At 51.9% G+C, this 18004-nt stretch overlaps 2 protein-coding genes across 4 annotated transcripts; both read left to right on the top strand.

The window, feature by feature from the left end:
- The first annotated feature begins 4289 nt into the window (after window positions 1-4289).
- Window positions 4290-8263, top strand: S1PR4 (sphingosine-1-phosphate receptor 4). Its single transcript, XM_005019523.6, has 2 exons — window positions 4290-4425; window positions 5191-8263. The coding sequence occupies exon 2, from the start codon at window positions 5370-5372 to the stop codon at window positions 6594-6596; it is 1227 nt and encodes a 408-aa protein (XP_005019580.1). The 5' UTR covers window positions 4290-4425; window positions 5191-5369; the 3' UTR covers window positions 6597-8263.
- Window positions 8264-8392: 129 nt separating this feature from the next.
- On the top strand, window positions 8393-16055 carry NCLN (nicalin). Of its 3 annotated transcripts, XM_027472561.3 has the most exons (16): window positions 8393-8660; window positions 10365-10555; window positions 10790-10934; window positions 11530-11624; window positions 11815-11895; window positions 12065-12168; window positions 12598-12686; window positions 12855-12994; window positions 13423-13601; window positions 13813-13900; window positions 13989-14027; window positions 14140-14303; window positions 14913-14966; window positions 15053-15131; window positions 15528-15627; window positions 15814-16055. In XM_027472561.3, the coding sequence occupies exons 1-15, from the start codon at window positions 8480-8482 to the stop codon at window positions 15585-15587; spliced, it is 1689 nt and encodes a 562-aa protein (XP_027328362.1). In that variant the 5' UTR covers window positions 8393-8479; the 3' UTR covers window positions 15588-15627; window positions 15814-16055. The 3 variants fall into 3 exon arrangements, with proteins under 3 accessions (XP_027328362.1, XP_027328363.1, XP_027328361.1); XM_027472562.3 differs by having other exon boundaries at window positions 14143-14303; window positions 15528-16055; XM_027472560.3 differs by having other exon boundaries at window positions 8394-8660; window positions 15528-16055.
- The last annotated feature ends 1949 nt before the right edge of the window (window positions 16056-18004 follow it).

The raw sequence follows: 18004 nt of genomic DNA, 5'->3' as shown, positions 1-18004 counted from the left end.
CACCTATGTTCTTCCTACTTCTGGCTCTTTCATGGCCTCGGCTGGTGGCTGTGGGCAGTTTCCTTCTGGCCTTCAGCTTTCCAAGTGTGTCCTATGATGGCAGCTGAGCCTATGACTTGCATGAAGAACTGCCTGACTCACAGGCTGCAATCTCGGAGAGAACTCTGCCATACAGTCCTGCATTGTTTAAAGTTGTCCTTCCTGATTGCTCTTCCTAGCCCTTAACTACCTTCATTTTCCCCTCCTGTGAGGTTGTCCCACTTTGTTGCATTGTTCCATGCTCCCTGGAGCTTGCCTGGGCTATTGTGTGCAAGGCATAAATCTGTTAGGGTTAATTCTGTGTGAAGTGCCTGCTCTGCTGAGAAGAGATTGCATGTTGCATTCTGTAGTCATAACAGGACCCTTTACTGGAAGGGGCATGAGAGAAAATTAGATGCTAAAGAAAAGATCTTTATCGACATGGGAGATAAAGAGCAAGGAGCGCCAGTCACTGAAGGTGTCTTTTCCATGCTCACAGGCTTTCAAGAACTCTCGACCTTTGCTCCAACACAAAAGCGTCTGAGGCTCAGGGGCAGGCAGACCAGAGGGACTGCCACCACCTTGGGTGTCAGACCAGCCCCGTTTCCTCTGTGTGGAGCCTGGGCTGCGCGCCTGCCAGCACCCTGCTGTGCCCCACTGTTTGCCCCGAGCCCTCCCCGGCCGTTCCCTCGCGCAGTGGCTGGGGCAGGGCTTGGGAGGTGGCAGCTGTGCGAGCGAGCTCACACTGGAGGGAGGGGTGCTGGGGGACGCGTGGCTCTGAAGCTGCCGCCCCACGGGACATGAGGGTTGGAAATGCCCGGGGCCTTGCGTTGTGAATCATCCAAGGGGTCACAATCACAAACCCGGCACAGAGGAGAGAAAGGTGTGACACCGTGGGAGATGGGCTGAGCTGGTCCACGGGTGATGTGGGTCACTGGGGTGACTCCCAGGCAAGGTTTTTGAGTGGAGAAGCGTTTTATGCAGCTGTTTGCTTTCTGCTTAAAGTTTTTTGCTTTTAGGAAAGTCAAGCTTTTAAAGAAAAACCACTTAAAGAAAAAAAAAAATCAACCAAACTTTGCCTTTTAAGGTCATTAATGTGGTCAAGACAAGACGATAGCAAAACTTTCTCTTTCATGTTCTTGTTTTCCTTCAAATGCAGAGGCTCACTGCAGTGAACTCTATTCCTACAGAGACCCACCCACTGAATTTCAGTGAACAACAACTGTGGCTGAGACGATCCTGCCTAAGGGCTGGTCTCTTGGGCTCGGTGTCTCCCAGCTGGGGGGCCCTGCTGTGGCTCCCTCCCCAGCTCCTGGCAGTACCCCGCTGCACTAGGGATGGGATGTGCCACCGGGAGGATGACCTGCTGCAAGAGACCAGAGCAAGCATCTGCAACCAACCGTCAGGAGCAATCAGTCATATCTGAAGCGGCACAACTCCACCCTTCCTGGAGCAGAAAAACACCTGGGGGTGGTTGGACGCCCTGGCTGGTGCCCCACCAGGCCATGCAGTGGGGACAGGATGTGTGTGGGGAGGGAGGCTGGGGGACAGAGCTCCCCACAGAGCTTCACCCACTTAATCAGAATGTCTGTAAATACAAGTTTTAATCGGGGCTGTGCAGCAGCACTGCAGGAAAACCTCAACTGAAATCATTGATGTTTTATCTTGCATTCGTAGCTTGCTGTCACTCCCCCAGGGCTGATCAGAACTCAAGTGCAGGAGTTGCAGCCTGTGATGCCTGCCCAGTGATGTAACCTGCTGTCCCCTACAGCACCTCCAGCTTTGCCCTAACGCTTCTCTGTTCAAAATGCATTTGCGTCTCTCTTTCCATGGTTCTTTTTTCCATCAGTTGCATGGAGTTTGGCTGGGCAAAAATTAGAAATGTGTAAGGTCCAGCTTTTAAAAATTACTTGGTAAATAAAACTACTTCTGTCACGCTGCCTACACAAGTAGCTTGCATTGGAGTCAGCAGGCTGTACCTGCCACTGGGTAGAGCTTGAAGGTCAAACATATAAATAAGTTTAGACAGGTATGAGAGAGATTTTGTGAATGATAAATCTGTTGACAACTGTTAATTGCAGTGGTCCGGATGCATCATCTGCTGACTGCCTGATGCTGCCAGAGGCTGGCCAGGGAAAGGGTTGCTTTCTTGCCTTCTTCTTGGCCTCTTTCCTGCATGTGATGCTGAGCTGAAGCAGCATGATGCAGCAGCTAAGCATGATGCTGAGCTGCCTGAACCTGGCCTGGTGCAGGGAACCCTTGCACAGCTGCTCCCACTGATGTTTCTCAGGGCATTGGGACAGGACAGTGAGCAGCACCAAAGGGAGGTGGGGTGTGGCTGTGGCTGCTGCAGCCAGACCCCCCACCCCTCCATCTCCAGAGCTGTCCTGGAGCCTGACACCCTCCTGGGAGCAGGGCAAGAGTGCCCAGGTGCCCTGCCATGCTGCAAGCTGCTCATCTCTGGGTGCCCCTGTCTGCAATGGCACTCTTGCCTTCCTGCAGGCTGCAGAGGGCTTTGCGGCTTCTTTTATGGAGCTGCTTCATCTCAGCATCTGAGGACACCTGCATGGCCACAGCTCTGGCAGAGGGTCCAGGAGGTGGCTGCTGGCCCCTGCACCTCCCCGGTCCTTCCAAGGCCAGCACTTGGCAGCTATCAGGCAGATTCAAGTAACTTGTGGTCTCGATCTGCAGGAAAGAGATGACAAATGTTGCAGGACAGCATGTCCCTCCTCTGCCCCTTCATTTCAAGGAAAGAACATCTGAACTGAAACGGCAGTGAAGGAGACGTATCAAGATGAAGCTCAGCTGGTGCCTGTGCAGATAGCAACGGGGAGCCACTGCAGAACAACAGGAACTTGTCCCCCAGTGGTGCCCTGCTGAGGGGGAGCCTCAGTGCCCTCAAGCAAAGCTGGGGACATCCCTGTGGGGGCTGGGAGCAGCAGCTCTGTGGCAGGCACGGGGGCTGGGTTTGTGCAAGGCCCTGCTGCGGACCAGCCGCATGGGGCAAGGGGACCCACGGGTGCTGGGGTGCAGCTCCAGCATCTTCCCAGAGACAGTTACCTATTGCGGACGTGCTGTAGAACCGTGGCGAGCTTCACAGGTACCTGGTCCCCTCTTCTACTAAAAGGCCGAACAAGCCAGAGGCTAGGGCAGAGCAAGGAATGGGGTTTTATTTTACTGGAACATCTCTTTACAAAGTAATCAGCCCTGCTTTTCGTGTAGCACCTGGCGTGCTCGTGGAAGGGGCACAAGGACAAGCCTGTGATATTTGGCTGGTTGAGCGTGCCCAGCATCCCTTTGGAGGGTGCACGGAGCCTTCCCAGTGCTCATCTGCCTCCTGCCATCAAAACCATTTGCCTCCCACCTGCACCATGCTCTCTGCAGATCTCCCTGGCAAAGAGCTCACTCCTGCCAGCCATCTCCTTTCTAAGGCTGCTAATTCTGACAGCTATTGGAGAAGCTGCTCTGGACCCTTGGGATCTTTTTAGGGATTTCCTGCCAACTGTCCTCTGCCTACAGGAGCAGACGTGTTTGCTGGAGGCCCAACCTGAAGCAAGAACGACGCGGAAGGATGTACAAGAGTCGCATTGGCCCTTTTGATTCCAGTGCTGTGCTGGGAGTGTCTGTCCAGCCCCTTTGGGAGTGAGCTCTGGGTGCTGAAGGTGTGCCCTTGAACTCCTCTCCTCTGGCCTGCACTGTGCTCACAGCCCAGCCTTCCTGCTGATTTCTGCTCCCTCAAGCTTGGGGTCTGCTGACTTTATCAGCGTGAGCTTATTGTACTGGGTCTGGCTGGGCTGTTAACCTTCCCTGCAGCAGCCTATACAGTGCTGTGCTCTGACCTCTGCTGACAGAAAAGCCCAAACTGCCAGCAGAAAGGGCCACCATGGAGGACCGAGCCCTCAGCTCTCAATGAGAACCATTCTTGCTTGCACGAGTTCCTGCAGCAGGAGCCCCCTTTGCATTTTCCACTTGCCCATGTCATGACCCAGGCTAGGACCTCTCTGTTCCTCAAGCAGGGGCTGGCTCCCAGGATCCCTGCTCGCCATGCCAGTGGGAGAAAGCAGAAAGCAGAAAACTGGGGGCCTCTCCCTGACTTTGTGCCAGTCTAGAGTGAGAACAAAGGTGAAAGCAGACAGCAGGGCAAAGCTTCTGCCATGATCTTGAGCTGAAAGATGCTCTTTTCTCTATGTCTCTTTGCATCTGTTGGGTGGGTCCATCCTGCCAGAGAAATGTGGTTGATGTTGTAACTTCCCTTTTTTCACTTCGGTAGGTGGAAATCTCACTTATTTCATACAAGGAGCTCTCCCCACTACCTACTCTGTGCTGGGCCTTGGACGAGCAGCTGGAGAGCACTGCTGGCTGCTGAGCCTCCCTCCTGCAGCGAGAGCCTCGGGCCAGCCGTGACAGGTGAGTCACGAGGCAAACAACAGCTGGGCTGGGAATAACGTGTTGCAAGAACACATCTCCAGTCAGGTTTTGCAGACATAGGGAATGATCAGTGGTAGATGTTAATGCTGCAGTCAGGTCAGGACCCCGGGCTTCTGGTCCCAGCCATGGCACCATGCCCCTTCTGCAACGCGAGGCAAGAGGCAGCAGCTTTGTGCCTCAGTTTCCCTGCATGGACCTAGGCAGTGGGAAGACCCTGACCCATCTCTAGCAGATGCTTGGAGAGCAGAAGGTGGAGTGTGCAGCACCAGGGCACAAGTAAGGCTTTGACCAGCTGGTTTCCTTTGAGCTGGGAGTAGCTGAGCCCCAGCTTCAAACACCCAGGTGCCTGGACTTGCTGCTTCGATAGGACAGGACTTGGGAGCCCAGAAGATTGCATGGGAGCATGGAGCTTCCTCTTGGAGAAGGATGAGTCTGGGCACGGGTGGTGCGCAGGGCACTCGATGATGGGGCAGTTGCTCTCAGCCAGGCTCAGGAGTGAATTTCACGCCACAAAAGGCAAAGCTGTTAGTGCCTCGGCTGTCTGGGTGCTCCTGCTAGCGTTTGGCTTTGATCAAACCAACGGATCCCACCCTCTCATTTCTCCTTACTGAGAAATGTTGACAGCTGCCAGAGACCATGTCAATACTCTAGTTCACAACAGGAAACTTTATTAAACAACAGGAAGCCCATGCTCACGCGTGGCCTTACAAAACACCTCACCCTTCTCTCCCATTGCTCTTTCAGTGCCGCAGGGCTGGCAGACAGGGGTCTAACTCTCATCTCCACGCTGGGCAGAGCTGCTGGCCTCAGGGGCAGACTCACACCTGCCTCCAGCCCTCAAACAGAAGGTCTGCCCTGCTCCCAACGCCACTTCGACCCTTGCTCCGTTGTGCATCCCTCGGCTGCTGACATAGGCTTGGAAGATGGATGGCCCAGGGCTGAGCTGGCTGGTGAATCGCTCCTTCCCCTTTCCACTGGGCTCTGCTCAATATCCTGAGCTCAGATTGGACCTCCTCGACAGGAAAGGTTCCTGCTTGCAGCTGGCTGCCATGAGGAATGTGAACATCATCCTGCAGCACTATAACTTCACAGGAAAGCTGACCAACCGGCAGTCCCGGGACGAGGGCATGGGCCTCATCCGCACAACCTTTGTCATCATCAGCTGCATCATCATCCTGGAGAACCTGCTCGTGCTGCTGGCCATCCTGCGGTGCCTGCGAGCCCGGCGCTGGGTCTACTCCTGCATTGCCAGCATCACCGTGAGCGACCTGCTTGCAGGCGTTGCCTACCTTTCTAATCTCTGCCTCTCAGGCAAGAAGACCTTCCAGCTTTCACCTCAGCTCTGGTTCCTCCGGGAAGGCATCCTCTTCATCGCGCTGGCTGCTTCCACCTTCAGCTTGCTTGTGACGGCCATTGAGCGCTACAGTGCCATGGTAAGGCCAATTGCTGAGAACGAAGCCAGCAAGACCCTGCGCTTGCGCGGGCTCATTATCTCCTGCTGGCTTCTGGCCTTCATTATTGGGCTGCTTCCGCTGCTGGGCTGGAACTGTCTGTGCGACTTCAATGCCTGCTCTGTTCTCCTGCCTCTCTACTCCAAGAACTACATCCTCTTCTCTGTGGTCATGTTCAGCATCATCCTCCTGGGGATCATCGGCCTCTACATCTCCATCTTCCAGCTGGTCCAGGCCAGTTCTAAGCAAACCACTTCTCGGCACAGCCGCAAACGATCCCTGCGCTTGCTCAAGACTGTGCTGATGATCCTGGGTGCCTTCATCATTTGCTGGAGCCCTCTCTTTGCCCTGATGCTCTTTGATGTGTTCTGTGAGACACAAACCTGCAGACTCCTCCACAGCCTGGACTGGACCTTGGCTCTGGCCATGCTCAACTCGGGCGTTAACCCCATCATTTACTCCCTCCGCAGCGTGGAGGTGCGCCGTGCTGTGGGAAGCCTGCTGTGCTGCTGCTGCCTCAGGGTTGGGCTTTGCAAGCCTGGGGACTGCCTGGTCATCACAGACATCAACTCTGGCTCATCCACAGAGAGCTCCCTGCGCTACCGGGAGAGCTTCCGCAGCTCTGTGGCTCTGAATGCCCGGCCCAGAGCACCTCTCTCCAGCAACTCCAGCATGATGAGCAACCTCCCCAGCCTCTGAGAGGCCATGGGGAGAGAAGAGATGGCCAGACAGCCCACCAGGACTTCACGCTGCTGGTTCTGGCCTGTCAGAACTGTCTGATGTTCAGCTTGGGCTCACCGGGTGCTGCCTCACTTCAGCTGTTAACCGTGGCCAGGCTTCCCAGCCCCTTTTGACCAGGACGTTGCTTCGTTGTGGGTGCAGCATGGGAACAGTCATTGCTGCCCCAATGGGATATGGGCATGGTCTGGGATCGATGCCATGCTGAGACAACTGCTGTGCCCAGCTTCCAGGTGGGCCCTGCTCTGTGTGTGCACGGACATAGGTGCTGTACCTGCCCCAATTTTGCCCCAAGACACGATGAGGGATGGGATGGCTACCCCCATCTAGACTGCCCCAACCCTTTAGGGTCAGGCTAGGCTGTTAGTGCTGCCCCAGCATGTCATGCAGGGCTGGAGGTGACACCTGAGTCTTCTCCTGTAGCTTATAGACTCTGGAGTCACTGCAGTGGGCACAGCTGCTGGAAAGGAATGTGGGCTCGATGTCTTCGCAGGGAGTCAGGAACTGGGTTTGCAAGTGAAAATGTGCATGGCTGGGGTCACCTCAGAGGTCCCTGGCCAGGAGCCACGTGCCCACCTGCTGTGCAGCACAAACCTCTCACAGGACCGGCAAAGGGCAGCAGCAGCAGCCTCATCCCTCGCAGGAGTGCAGAGGTGGGCACTGTGCCCAGCCAAGCGCTGTGACTGTTTCTGGCCTGGAAGCAAGAAGAGCTCTGCTGTGCCTCTGGGCACGGGTCTGCACCTGCACTGACAGCCCTAGCACCACTGTGTGCAACGGGAGGTACGACAGGATGATGACTCTGGTGTCTGGTGCCACCATGGCATCTGGCCAAACCCTTTGGGTAAGAGCAGAGCAGCTGCAGTGCCATGTGGGTCGTGCTCCAGCAAAACCAAGTTCCTTGCACAGCGGCGGTGCCCATTACAGTAGGCACTGCCAGGAGGCTGAGCAGCAGCTTCCAGATGCCTTTGTGTCCTATTGTCTCCTGTGGGGTCTGGATTACACCTGAACGTAAGCAGCATGATTCGTTTCCTCTTCCTTTCTGGGACAAAAAGGCTGCATCCTTCCAAGAACCTTTCTGAAAAAGAACATTTTGCAACAGAACAGATTTGCAAGAATCACTTCAACGGCCTGGAACTGTGTCATCACCTTGAGGGCAGAGTGGGGTGGAGCCTGCCCCAAGCCCTGTGAAGTTCAGCACAGCTGGGGAAAGGAATCCCAGCAGCTCGGAGCTCTCCCGCATCTGGAAAAGGGGAATAACCCACGCTCTGTCCTGGGGGTCATCAACATTAGAGAAGGAAGGGCCCCGGGAAGCCGGGCTCACAGCGGTCACCCCTCTCCCTCTGCCGCCGCAGAGCTGGGCGCTGGGCTGGGCCCGGCCGAGCAGCGCCGCCGGCACCGGGAGGGCGAGACCAGGCCCGGAAAAACGCCCGGCCCCGGAACGGCCCCGGAACGGCCCCGCGCCCGCCGGGGGCTCGCCCCGCTCCCCGCGGCTGCCCCCGTTCCTCCTCCCGGCCGGGGGAAAGCAGGCCCCTCCGTCCGCAATAAACCGTGCTGAAAGCCCCGCTCGCTCCGCCTTTATTTTCGTCCGCCAGGCGCCGCCCGGGCCCGCGGGCTGCAGGGGGCCGGGTCCCGCCGCGGGAGGCCGGGCTGGGAAGGCCCGGGGCGGGCGGAGGCCCCCTGCAGGCCGCCCCCGTGTCCCCGAACTACAGCTCCCGGCGCGCCCCGCGGCCGGGCGGTGCGCGTGGCGTCACGGCGCTCCGTGCGTGTGGCGTGACGTCACGCCGCTCCGTGCCGGGCCGTGCGTGCCGGGGCCGCAGCGGCGGGCGGGGGCCGGGGCCGCGGCGATGCTGGAGGAGGCGGGCGAGGTGCTGGAGTCGGTGCTGAAGGCCTCGTGCCTGCCGCTCAGCTTCCTGCTCTTCGTGCCCGCCGTGCTCCTGCTGCTGGGCCCGCCGCCCGCCGCCGAGGCCGCCCACGAGTTCACGGTGTACCGCATGCAGCAGTACGAGCTGGGCGGGCAGCCCTACGGTGAGGCGGGGCCCGCTCCTCCGCCACGGGGAGAGGGGAGGCGCCGCGGGGGGGGCGGGGGTAGGAGGAGGCCTGGGGGGGTCCCGGCGCGGCTCAGCCTCGCCGCCCGGCCCCGCTCGGTCCCCGCAGGCTCCGGTCCGGGGGCTGAGCCCCGCGCCGCCGCTGCGGGCAGAGCGGCCGCGGCCATCTCGTGCGGCCGGGGGCTGGGCCGCGAGCTCCGCTTTCTTCCCTCGCCCGCGGCTCCGTGCCCGGGCCGGTTCCGCTGCGCCTCGTCCGTCCCAGCTGCGCCTCGCGGCTGCAGCGCCGCCTGCTGGGGAGGCCTCCTGCGGTTCTTCCCTCGTGTTGGCCTCGGCCTCCGGTTCTTCTGGCTGTATGTGGCCTGCCGCTTGTGCGAGGCCTTCCCTCGAGTCCGAGCCGTGACCTGCTCTGGGAATCTCGGCAGTGCCGTAACTCTCAGCCCCCACCCCCTCGTCCTTGCCAGCTCAGAACCAAGCATTTTATCTGAGTCTTCTGCAGACGTTTGTTCTGTGTCGGGGCACGCATTCTGCCTGTGAGTGGCTCTTCCGTGGTGGCTGTTCTGTGGCCTAAGTTTCAGACTCCTGATGACAGTTGAGAATTGCAGGCACATGTTTATTTTATGCTCAGTCTCTAGATCTTTCAGGGCTTCGTAAGATTAAACATCAGCAGAAGTTATGAAATGCAAGCCGTGCCCGCACGCTTTGTGAATACAACAGATTCTACTTCTGAATATCTGAAATTATTTCTGGGTTCTGCCATCACAGTATCTCTGACTGTGTCCACATTTTGAAAGCTCCGTTGTTGAGAACATCACTGAATCACAGTTTGCATTGTTTAGGCATCGTTGTTTGGGGATGATGGAGTAGTTATCCATATTATGAATTGTTCCTGTGGTCTGAGGGGCTTGTAATTAATACTTGTTTGTTTCGTGGAGTGTGAGCTCTGTGTGGAGACTTCAGTGTGCGTTACCTCTTTGTGTGTGTGGCCCTCACTGATACCATGCAGTGGAAGTACAAGTCCTTTCTTGGTTTAGCTGATTTGACCTTTGATGAGATCAAACTAGCGTTAGAGTCCTGCTGAGCTACATTTAAACCTAGCTGTTAGTGGCTGCCTGCTTTGGCGTAGTCTGAGATGCCTTCTGGAGCACCTTATCTTACCTTGCCTGTTTATGACCTCAGTGTGATGAAGTCTTCAATGTAGGTGCCAGGATTGCGGGAGAAGAAAGTGGTTCAGAGCATTTTAAATTGTAGGGTAGCTTTGAACATGCCTGACTATACCAGACGCTCTTCTCTTGTGGTCCTCTCTTCCAAAACGCTGGAGCTGCTGGCAAGCTTCTGGCCTGCTGTTGTGTCAAGTACTGTACTGTTACGTGGGTGACTCAAGATGCTGAAGTTGAGAGCAGGAGGCAGTTTTGATTTTGTCTGTTACGGAGGCATTCTGGTGGATGATCGAGAACATCCCTTTGAATGGATGTGGGGTGGCTTTGTTGTGTCCTTTCACAGACAGAAAAGACAGACCTGTTGTCCCCCTTGGACAAGGGGAAGAGATGAACTTAGCTTGCTGCAGATCCTAGCTGCTCTGAAGTTTGTTGGGCTGTGACCAAGACTGTTTTGAGAAGGAGCTAGGCACAGCAAAGGGGATGTGATGAAATCGCTTCCTAAACCTCCCCCTGCTTTCTCTCTGCAGGCACCAGGAGTGCCGTGCTTAACACGGAGGCCCGCACAGTAGAAGCGGATGTGCTCAGCCGCCGCTGTGTCATGATGCGGCTGGTGGATTTCTCGTATGAGCAGTACCAGAAGGCTCTTCGCCAGTCAGCTGGGGCTGTGGTGATCATCTTGCCACGGTCTATTTCTTCTGTCCCACAGGATGTCGTAAGGGTAAATCAAACAAACAAACAAACAGAAACAACAACAATGTTCCTTTTCTCTTCTGGTTGGAGATGTATTTGAGGGGGGGGGGAGGCTTGGATTGCTGCAGGACTGAAAGTTCCTGTTGTAATGCATGGCAGATCACATTCTGATTTTGAAACTGACCTTTCTCTCTGATTTTGTTTCTCTGCTCTCTTGCACGTTTAGCAGATACTAATTTTTTTGTCTCGCTTAAATCCTCAGCAATTCATGGAGATAGAGCCAGAAATGCTTGCTATGGAAACCATTGTGCCAGTCTACTTTGCAGTGGAAGATGAAGAGCTGCTATCTATCTATGAACAAACACGGGCTGCTTCTGCATCACAGGGATCTGCCTCAGCTGCGGAAGGTGAGTTCTAGTGGGGGAAAAGTTTACAGGAAGACGGTCCTGATCCGACCTGCAGGAGCAATCTTCTGTATTGTATGCACCATAGCCCAGCATTCTGTTACCTTTATGTTTATTCTGTCTTTGTTAAAGTTCTCTGAGGTCTACTGGAATAAAAACATCGTGTAAGAGTGTCTTATTCTGGAAGTGTAGTTGCATGGGAGTGCAACTTCACGCTGTTGCAAGTAAGACAGAAAGCAAGACTCAAGTTGAAAACAACACTGAAGGTGTTAAGTGACTACAGTTGTGGACAAAAGCTGAAGCTTTTTGTCTGACCACAAGTCACTTCAGTGCTTCCTTGTGTTCCCCACTACAGTATTAGTGGCCTGCTGATCATGATGAGCTTTAAGTCTGTTGGAGAAAAGTTTTTGGTTTAGCTAGTTTGAAACATGGGGATTTCAGAACAGAATGAAAGTGTAAGGTCACCAGGATCCCACATTGGTACATAAACACAAGTGACAGGGATAAAGTGCCTTAAAACTAATCTCTCCAGTGCTCGGTTAACAAGGAAGATAAAGGGACAAAACTTCCCCAGCTGTACCTGTCTTTTTTGTTCTAGTTTTGCTGCACACTGCAACTGCCAATGGCTTCCAGATGGTGACCAGTGGGGCTCAGAGCAAAGCCATCAATGACTGGCTTATACCCAGCGTAGAGGTGAGTTCTGAATAGATCCAAACTGGAGATACTGGTGTGACGCCACCTTTACAGAGACCTCATCAGGCATTTGGACTAATGGGGGAAGTCAGGGGATTCTCCTCCAGTGTCTGAAGTATCTCAGAACTGAGACCACTGGAGAGTCATGCAAGGGGAGATGCCGAGTGACGCTGATCCCATTCCTCCGCAGGGAAGGCTGACGGGGCTGGGTGGAGAAGATCTACCCACTGTTGTGATAGTTGCGCACTATGATTCCTTCGGAGTGGCCCCAGTGAGTATTTTTTCCTGCAGCTCTCTTCCTGTCTGTGCCTTTTTCCCCTGTGGCCTCAGACCCTGTTTATTTTTTTTTCTTGGTCTTAAGGACCAGGGGTAGTTCTAAGTGGGGCGTGGTGGTGTGTTAAAGGCAGGGTTGCTACTTTTTGTCCCGCTTTGTCCTGCAGTGGCTGTCACACGGTGCTGACTCCAATGGCAGTGGTATTTCAGTGCTGCTGGAATTAGCCAGGCTGTTCTCACGGCTTTACACTTACAGACGAACTCATGCTGGGTAAGCCATTGCCCTCTTCTTGGTTGAATGTATGTAGCTGAGATCAGGTAAAGAAGGGCTTTTTCTCTAGACCCGTAGCAGTCGTTTACTTCCTTCCCTGTTTTGCTGTCTTCCAAGCACAGCAGTTGTTAAAGGCTGAGCTCTTTCCTTTGGTTTCTTTAAGGTAGATCTACATAACTGTAGGGGAAAGTGGAGGGAATGATGTGAGAACTAGATTCCATCCTCAAGCACTGGGAACTCCTCTACTTTGCCCCTGTCTTGCCACTACCTTCCTATGTGGCATGTAGGAAACATTTTTTAATGGGCAGTTTGCCTTGGATGTTGGGTGCTAACTGTTGTGATTTCACCCCACCTCTAAGTCTGAATAAATCAGTTCTGTAGCCATGAAGTGTCATGTGCTAACACTTTCCCGTTGTCTTTGATGGGCAGGTATAACTTACTATTCTTTGCATCTGGAGGTGGCAAGTTTAATTATCAAGGAACCAAGCGATGGCTGGAAGACAATTTGGACCACACTGGTGAGTTAAGGAGCTGACATTCCAGTATGTTCCCTGGCAAGGCCTCTTAATATCATTGTGATAAGTGTCTCATATGCCAGAATCCTCTTGTGCAGGGCCGTGTGTGTGTCTCTATGAAACTCCGAGCACAAAGCATAGCCTGAAAGTTCTTGGATTTTTCTGTTGCAGATTCCAGCCTGTTGCAGGACAATGTAGCGTTTGTTCTCTGCCTTGACACTCTAGGCCGAGGCAATAGCCTTCATCTTCATGTCTCCAAGCCTCCCAAAGAAGGGACCTTACAGCATGCGTTTCTGAGAGAACTGGAGCTGGTAATGAAAAGCATGTTGGGCAGGTGGGAACTTGGGACTTAACCATGGGGAGCTGCAGCTCTCTGTGATAGAAAGGGAGTAAGACATGACCAAAGAGCGCGCCGCTGAAATATTTTGTATGTTGCTTCCGGTCACTTGATTTGGAGCGAAAGCATCGTCACACCACAGTGCTGAATGAAGCACAGTAGATCTGCATTTCCTGCTGTGCTTCCTTATGGGTTGTGGCTTGCAAAAGCTACCCAGATGATTTCTGTAGTGACATTAAGACATTTTTTTTAATGACATTAGCTGCATCTTACAGGTCAAGTATATTTACCGTTGGTAGCCAAAAAATAAAAAAGAATTGGGTATAGATGGATTGGACTGTCCAAGATGGGATAGTGCAGTGGAAAGCATGACACCCTTGAATGGCTTGGCCTTTCCCTCAGGTTGTTGCCAGCCAGTTCCCAGAAGTGAAGTTTTCCATGGTGCACAAGAAGATAAACTTGGCTGAGGACATGCTGGCATGGGAACACGAGCGTTTTGCGATTCGACGCTTGCCAGCGTTCACCATCTCCCATTTGGAGAGCCACCGGGACAGTCTGCGCAACAGCATCATGGACAGGAGGTTAGAGGCCTTGGGGAAGGCTGCAGCTGAAATCCCGCCCCTAAAAGCAAATTGGCCTTGTGGTGGTACTGTTCTGACAGTCACAGGATGGGGGAGAAAACATGGGGAGTTAGGCTCTGGATTAAGTCTTATGCATAACACAGTTCAAAAGGGTGGTGGCTGGAGGAAGCTGGTCCTATTGACAAGTGCATAATCCCCCCTTTTTCTTTAGGGCACGAGTAGACACTAAGGCACTAACCAGGAACACTAGGATCATTGCTGAGGCTTTGACAAGGGTCATCTACAACTTGACAGACAAGGTAAGAGCTGCCCATCCTGCAGTGCTAGCCAGGCTTGTCCTGCCCAGCGAGGCTTGCTCTCACTGGCAGCCTCTTTTTTCCCTTGCAGGGAGCACCTGCAGATCTGCAGATCTTCACAGATCAGATGGTAAGCACAGCGTGTTTTTGTAACCTGTGGAGAGGAGGGAGTAGGAGCTTGGGAGAGTTCTGGTCTCAGCACATGTGATGAACTCCCTTTCTTTGGTGATATTTTTCTGCAGCAGATCCAGCAGGAGCAACTTGAATCAGTGATGGACTGGCTGAGCAGTCAGCCCAGGGCTGCTCAGCTGATTGATAAAGACAGCACCTTTCTCAGCACCTTAGAATATTATATGGGTCGCTACCTGAAAGATGTCAAACAGCATCATGTAAAGGCAGACAAACGGTAAGAAGAGAGATGAAAGAACCAGCTGGGGCATGTAAACTCACCCCTCCCTCCAACGAGTCTTGACTCTGAGCTGCGGCTTTTCTGACTTCTTGGTATATGGCTAGAAGTGATTGCTTCTTTCTGCTCTCCTGTCAGTTCTGGTTTGTGCTCTGTTTTGCTAGAGAAAGCTCTTTATCATTCAACACAGTAACAAGCCTCAGCAGTTCCCTCCATCTGAAGAACTTGTTTTTTCCCTGCTTTGGTTCCACCCTTTCCGCTCTGAGTGCTGCTTCTCTTTGCAGGAAAGAACTAAGGTCCCTTAGAAAGCTTTCTTTGTGAAGAGGCAGCTTCCTTCCTGTCTAACCTGCTTCGGTTAAGGCAGTTTCATGAACCTAGCAAGGCGTTGTCTGTGTGCCTCTTAAACGATCAGCATGTTCAGAATCTCATCCTTGGGCTTCTACCTCTATAAAAACAAAAACCTGACGACAAAAATAAGTTCCAAACGGTTAGGCGAGATCATACCACCTGTCTGTCATTGGGTTAACTTACTGGGAGCAGAGGTCTGGGCTGTTCTTACTGCACTGTCTAGAAATGCAATGTGTCCTGAAGAATTTCTGCTTTCCACAGGGACCCAGAGTTTGTTTTCTATGACCAGCTGAAACAGGTGATGAATGCGTACAGGTATGGCCCTTGGGCACGTTGGGCTGTGGTCTGTCTCTGTGGCAGTAACTGTTGTAGCAATTTCATGTGTTGTTTCTTTATGGCAGGGTGAAGCCAGCAATCTTTGACCTCCTCCTGGCTGTCTGTATTGCAGCCTACCTTGGTGTTGCCTACGTTGCAGTGCAGGTAGGAGAAAAGAAGCAGGAAATGAACTTTATTTTCCTCTTAAATCCAATTAGCCACAGTGACTGGGAATCTCAGTGTTTGCTTGGTTCACTGTTATATTCTTGAAACTACTAGCATCAGTGGTACAGGTGGCACAAACATTTTTGTAAGCCACCATTTTCTGTACAACCTCAGTTAACTGGCTTTGTTATAGTGATTCCTTATTCCTCTTAATTAACTAAGTCCCATTCTGTCCTCACATTGAGAGTGCTTGTAGATGATGCAAATGAGGAATTGCATTTGTGCATTATTACTGTTTTAAGCCTTCTATTAAACTTTCAATCCTTGTGTAGAACAGAGTAATTTTTATTAAAACTTAAAAGGACTCACGGCTACTTATTTTCCTTCCGTTTCCAGCATTTTGGCCTCCTTTACAAGATGATACAGAGATTATCCCTTAAAACCAAGCAGCAGTGAAGCAACAAGTCATGATCCTTACAGCAGCACTGAGCCATCGGTGAGCCCATCAGGAACCTTCTGCCTTCCAGTGAATCCTGCTGTTTCTGTTCCTCTCTCTCCTCTTTACTACTCTAGAGAGGGGAGGAAGGCAGAAAGAAAATGAAATTTCAACTCCTGTGCACCTTTCAGGTGCTTTTTTTCCACTTACTTGCACCATGCCTGTTTTACTTTGCTTTTTTGCAAGGGAGAAGCTCAGACTTCAGACGTTTGTGCAGTTGTTTAAATGCTGAACAGCTGATGCTGAGCAGCTTTTATGAGGGTAGAACAAAGTCCAGCACATTCAAGGACATACGTGCCGTACAGCCAACTTGGAAGCTGAAACTACAGAGCAGATGTATTACCTCTGCCCAGCAAACAAGGACTCAGAGCACTTGCTTAAAAGAAAAGAAAATGTGCATATGCAAATTAAAGAGAATGCTATTAGTATGTTTTCTTATGGCACCTCTTCCTTAAGTTTGCTGCCTGGCTTTAGGAAGGTGTGCTGAGCAAGCCGTATCTCCAGCAAGCATCTTTTTGCATTTTGTTTAGACAGTGCAATAACTCATTCCCTTTTCAGAGGTGCACTGTAAACAGTTTTGACTGTTATAGAGGGAATGAGGAAAGAGTGTTAAAACGGGTTCCTGCAGTAGGGTTCTTACCAGGACATATTGTCCTGCCTCTATTGGAGGATGCATTTTGCTGTGTACTTGATTTCTCTTAAAGCTTGCCCTTGAACAGTTTGCTGCTGCCACCACTCTGTGCTAAACTCTTGCATGGTTTTTAAGAGGTGTTCTACAGTCCCAAATGCTGCAGGACCATGTTTTGTGGTGTTTCATGTATTTAGTCAAGCTGGTTTTATTAATAGCAAGAGCAGCACAGTTCAAGCTGAGCTCTGGTTAATTATTGTTCCTCAGTTTACGCTTCCAGATGGTTCTGGGTTTTGGGCTGTTTTGCTGTGTCCACCTGCATCTCAGGGTCTCATTTCACATTTTTCAGCTCTGTTATTTCTGAAAACACGGTTCCTGGCCTGCATGTATACACAAATTTCCAAAGTGCTTGTCACTGTCTCCTTTCATACTCTGCCGCTAGTATGTAAAAAGGGAGGCAGGTCACTTGGCTATTAGAAAACAAAACAAACAAACAAAACACACAAGTTTTATGAATGTCATTTTAAGTGTCAGTTTTGAGGACTGTAACCATGAGATCCTATCTTGGAACTCACTCTTTTACATTTATACTCGGCCAAGCCTTGTCTGTAGTTAGCTCTCGCTGTCCAGAAGCATTGGCAGTCTCGTTGTGAGTGCTGCGTGAAGCTGTTGAGGGCCAGGTAGCCAGTTGCTCCAGCACTGCTGTCATCTGAAGTTTAAGCTTTTCTTGCATTCTGCTGACTGAGAGAAGCAGGACGGTACTTCTTACCAGGTTCTGGTGAGAAGTGGGTATGCTTTCTGGGCAGTGCTGTACTTCGTTTACCCCCAGGTTCTTCTGGAATGTATCAAGATTTTTGACTACAAGTCTTAGGCTAGCTGTAGTTCTAGAGGGTGGACTGAATGAAGACCACTGTCCTGCCACTCAACAATGTCTCCTTGAGACCTTTCTTTAGTTTGCTTCCTCATATGCAGAAAGCTATGACAAGCTATGTCGACTACTTATTTTTTTTTCTTTATTTTAAACAACTGCTTTTATTTAAAGTAGCATTTCTTACAGAGGCTGAAAGCTCTTGTGGATTTGAATGATGGCGTCACTTTTTTTTTTTACGCAAGGAAAATTAAAGCTGTGCATCCTTGTGTGCACCACAGCTGCTGTGTGCATGCTCCTTGAAGTGTTTTTGTTTTTTTTTTAAGGCCATTACACATGTGCCATTGTCTGTAGGGGGGGATGACAAAAGCATGGGTTTCCATCCATCTTTGTTTCTTTTGCTGTAGTCTCTTTGGAGTACCTTTGCCCCATTGTGCATGCTTTCTGCTAATGCATAGCAACTTGTACTTTAAAGGGTCTTTTCTTCTCAAGGAGAGCATGCTATTGTCTGTGGCTCCCTGTAATATCAGCAGGTGGCATGGTATCAAGCACTCCTGAAATATCAGCCCTACAGGAAAACTTGCCTTTTTTCTAGCATGTTTTTTTTTTTTTTTTTTTTTTTTTTTGTGCTGTTGAAATGTGTCTCTCTGCATGTATGAAGCATTTGTGATGCTTCTCTGCCAAATGAATTTATAATGACTTCAGAAAGTGGTTGCTTGTTCTTGGGTGGCTAGAAGATGAGCTTTGGTTGTGTTCCACTGATCGTTATGCTCTGCACTGAGGGACTGTACGTACTGTGCTCTGGAAAGGTGTAGATCTGGACTGTGTAGGTATAGAACACACACGGTGCAGTGGATATCTGGAGAGCTTCTCTCTAGGTT

This window comes from Anas platyrhynchos, chromosome 29 (assembly GCF_047663525.1).
Source record: "Anas platyrhynchos isolate ZD024472 breed Pekin duck chromosome 29, IASCAAS_PekinDuck_T2T, whole genome shotgun sequence".
Lineage (NCBI taxonomy): Eukaryota > Metazoa > Chordata > Aves > Anseriformes > Anatidae > Anas > Anas platyrhynchos.
Note: the sequence above shows the minus strand (reverse complement) of the source record. Positions and strands in the feature narration are given on the sequence as shown.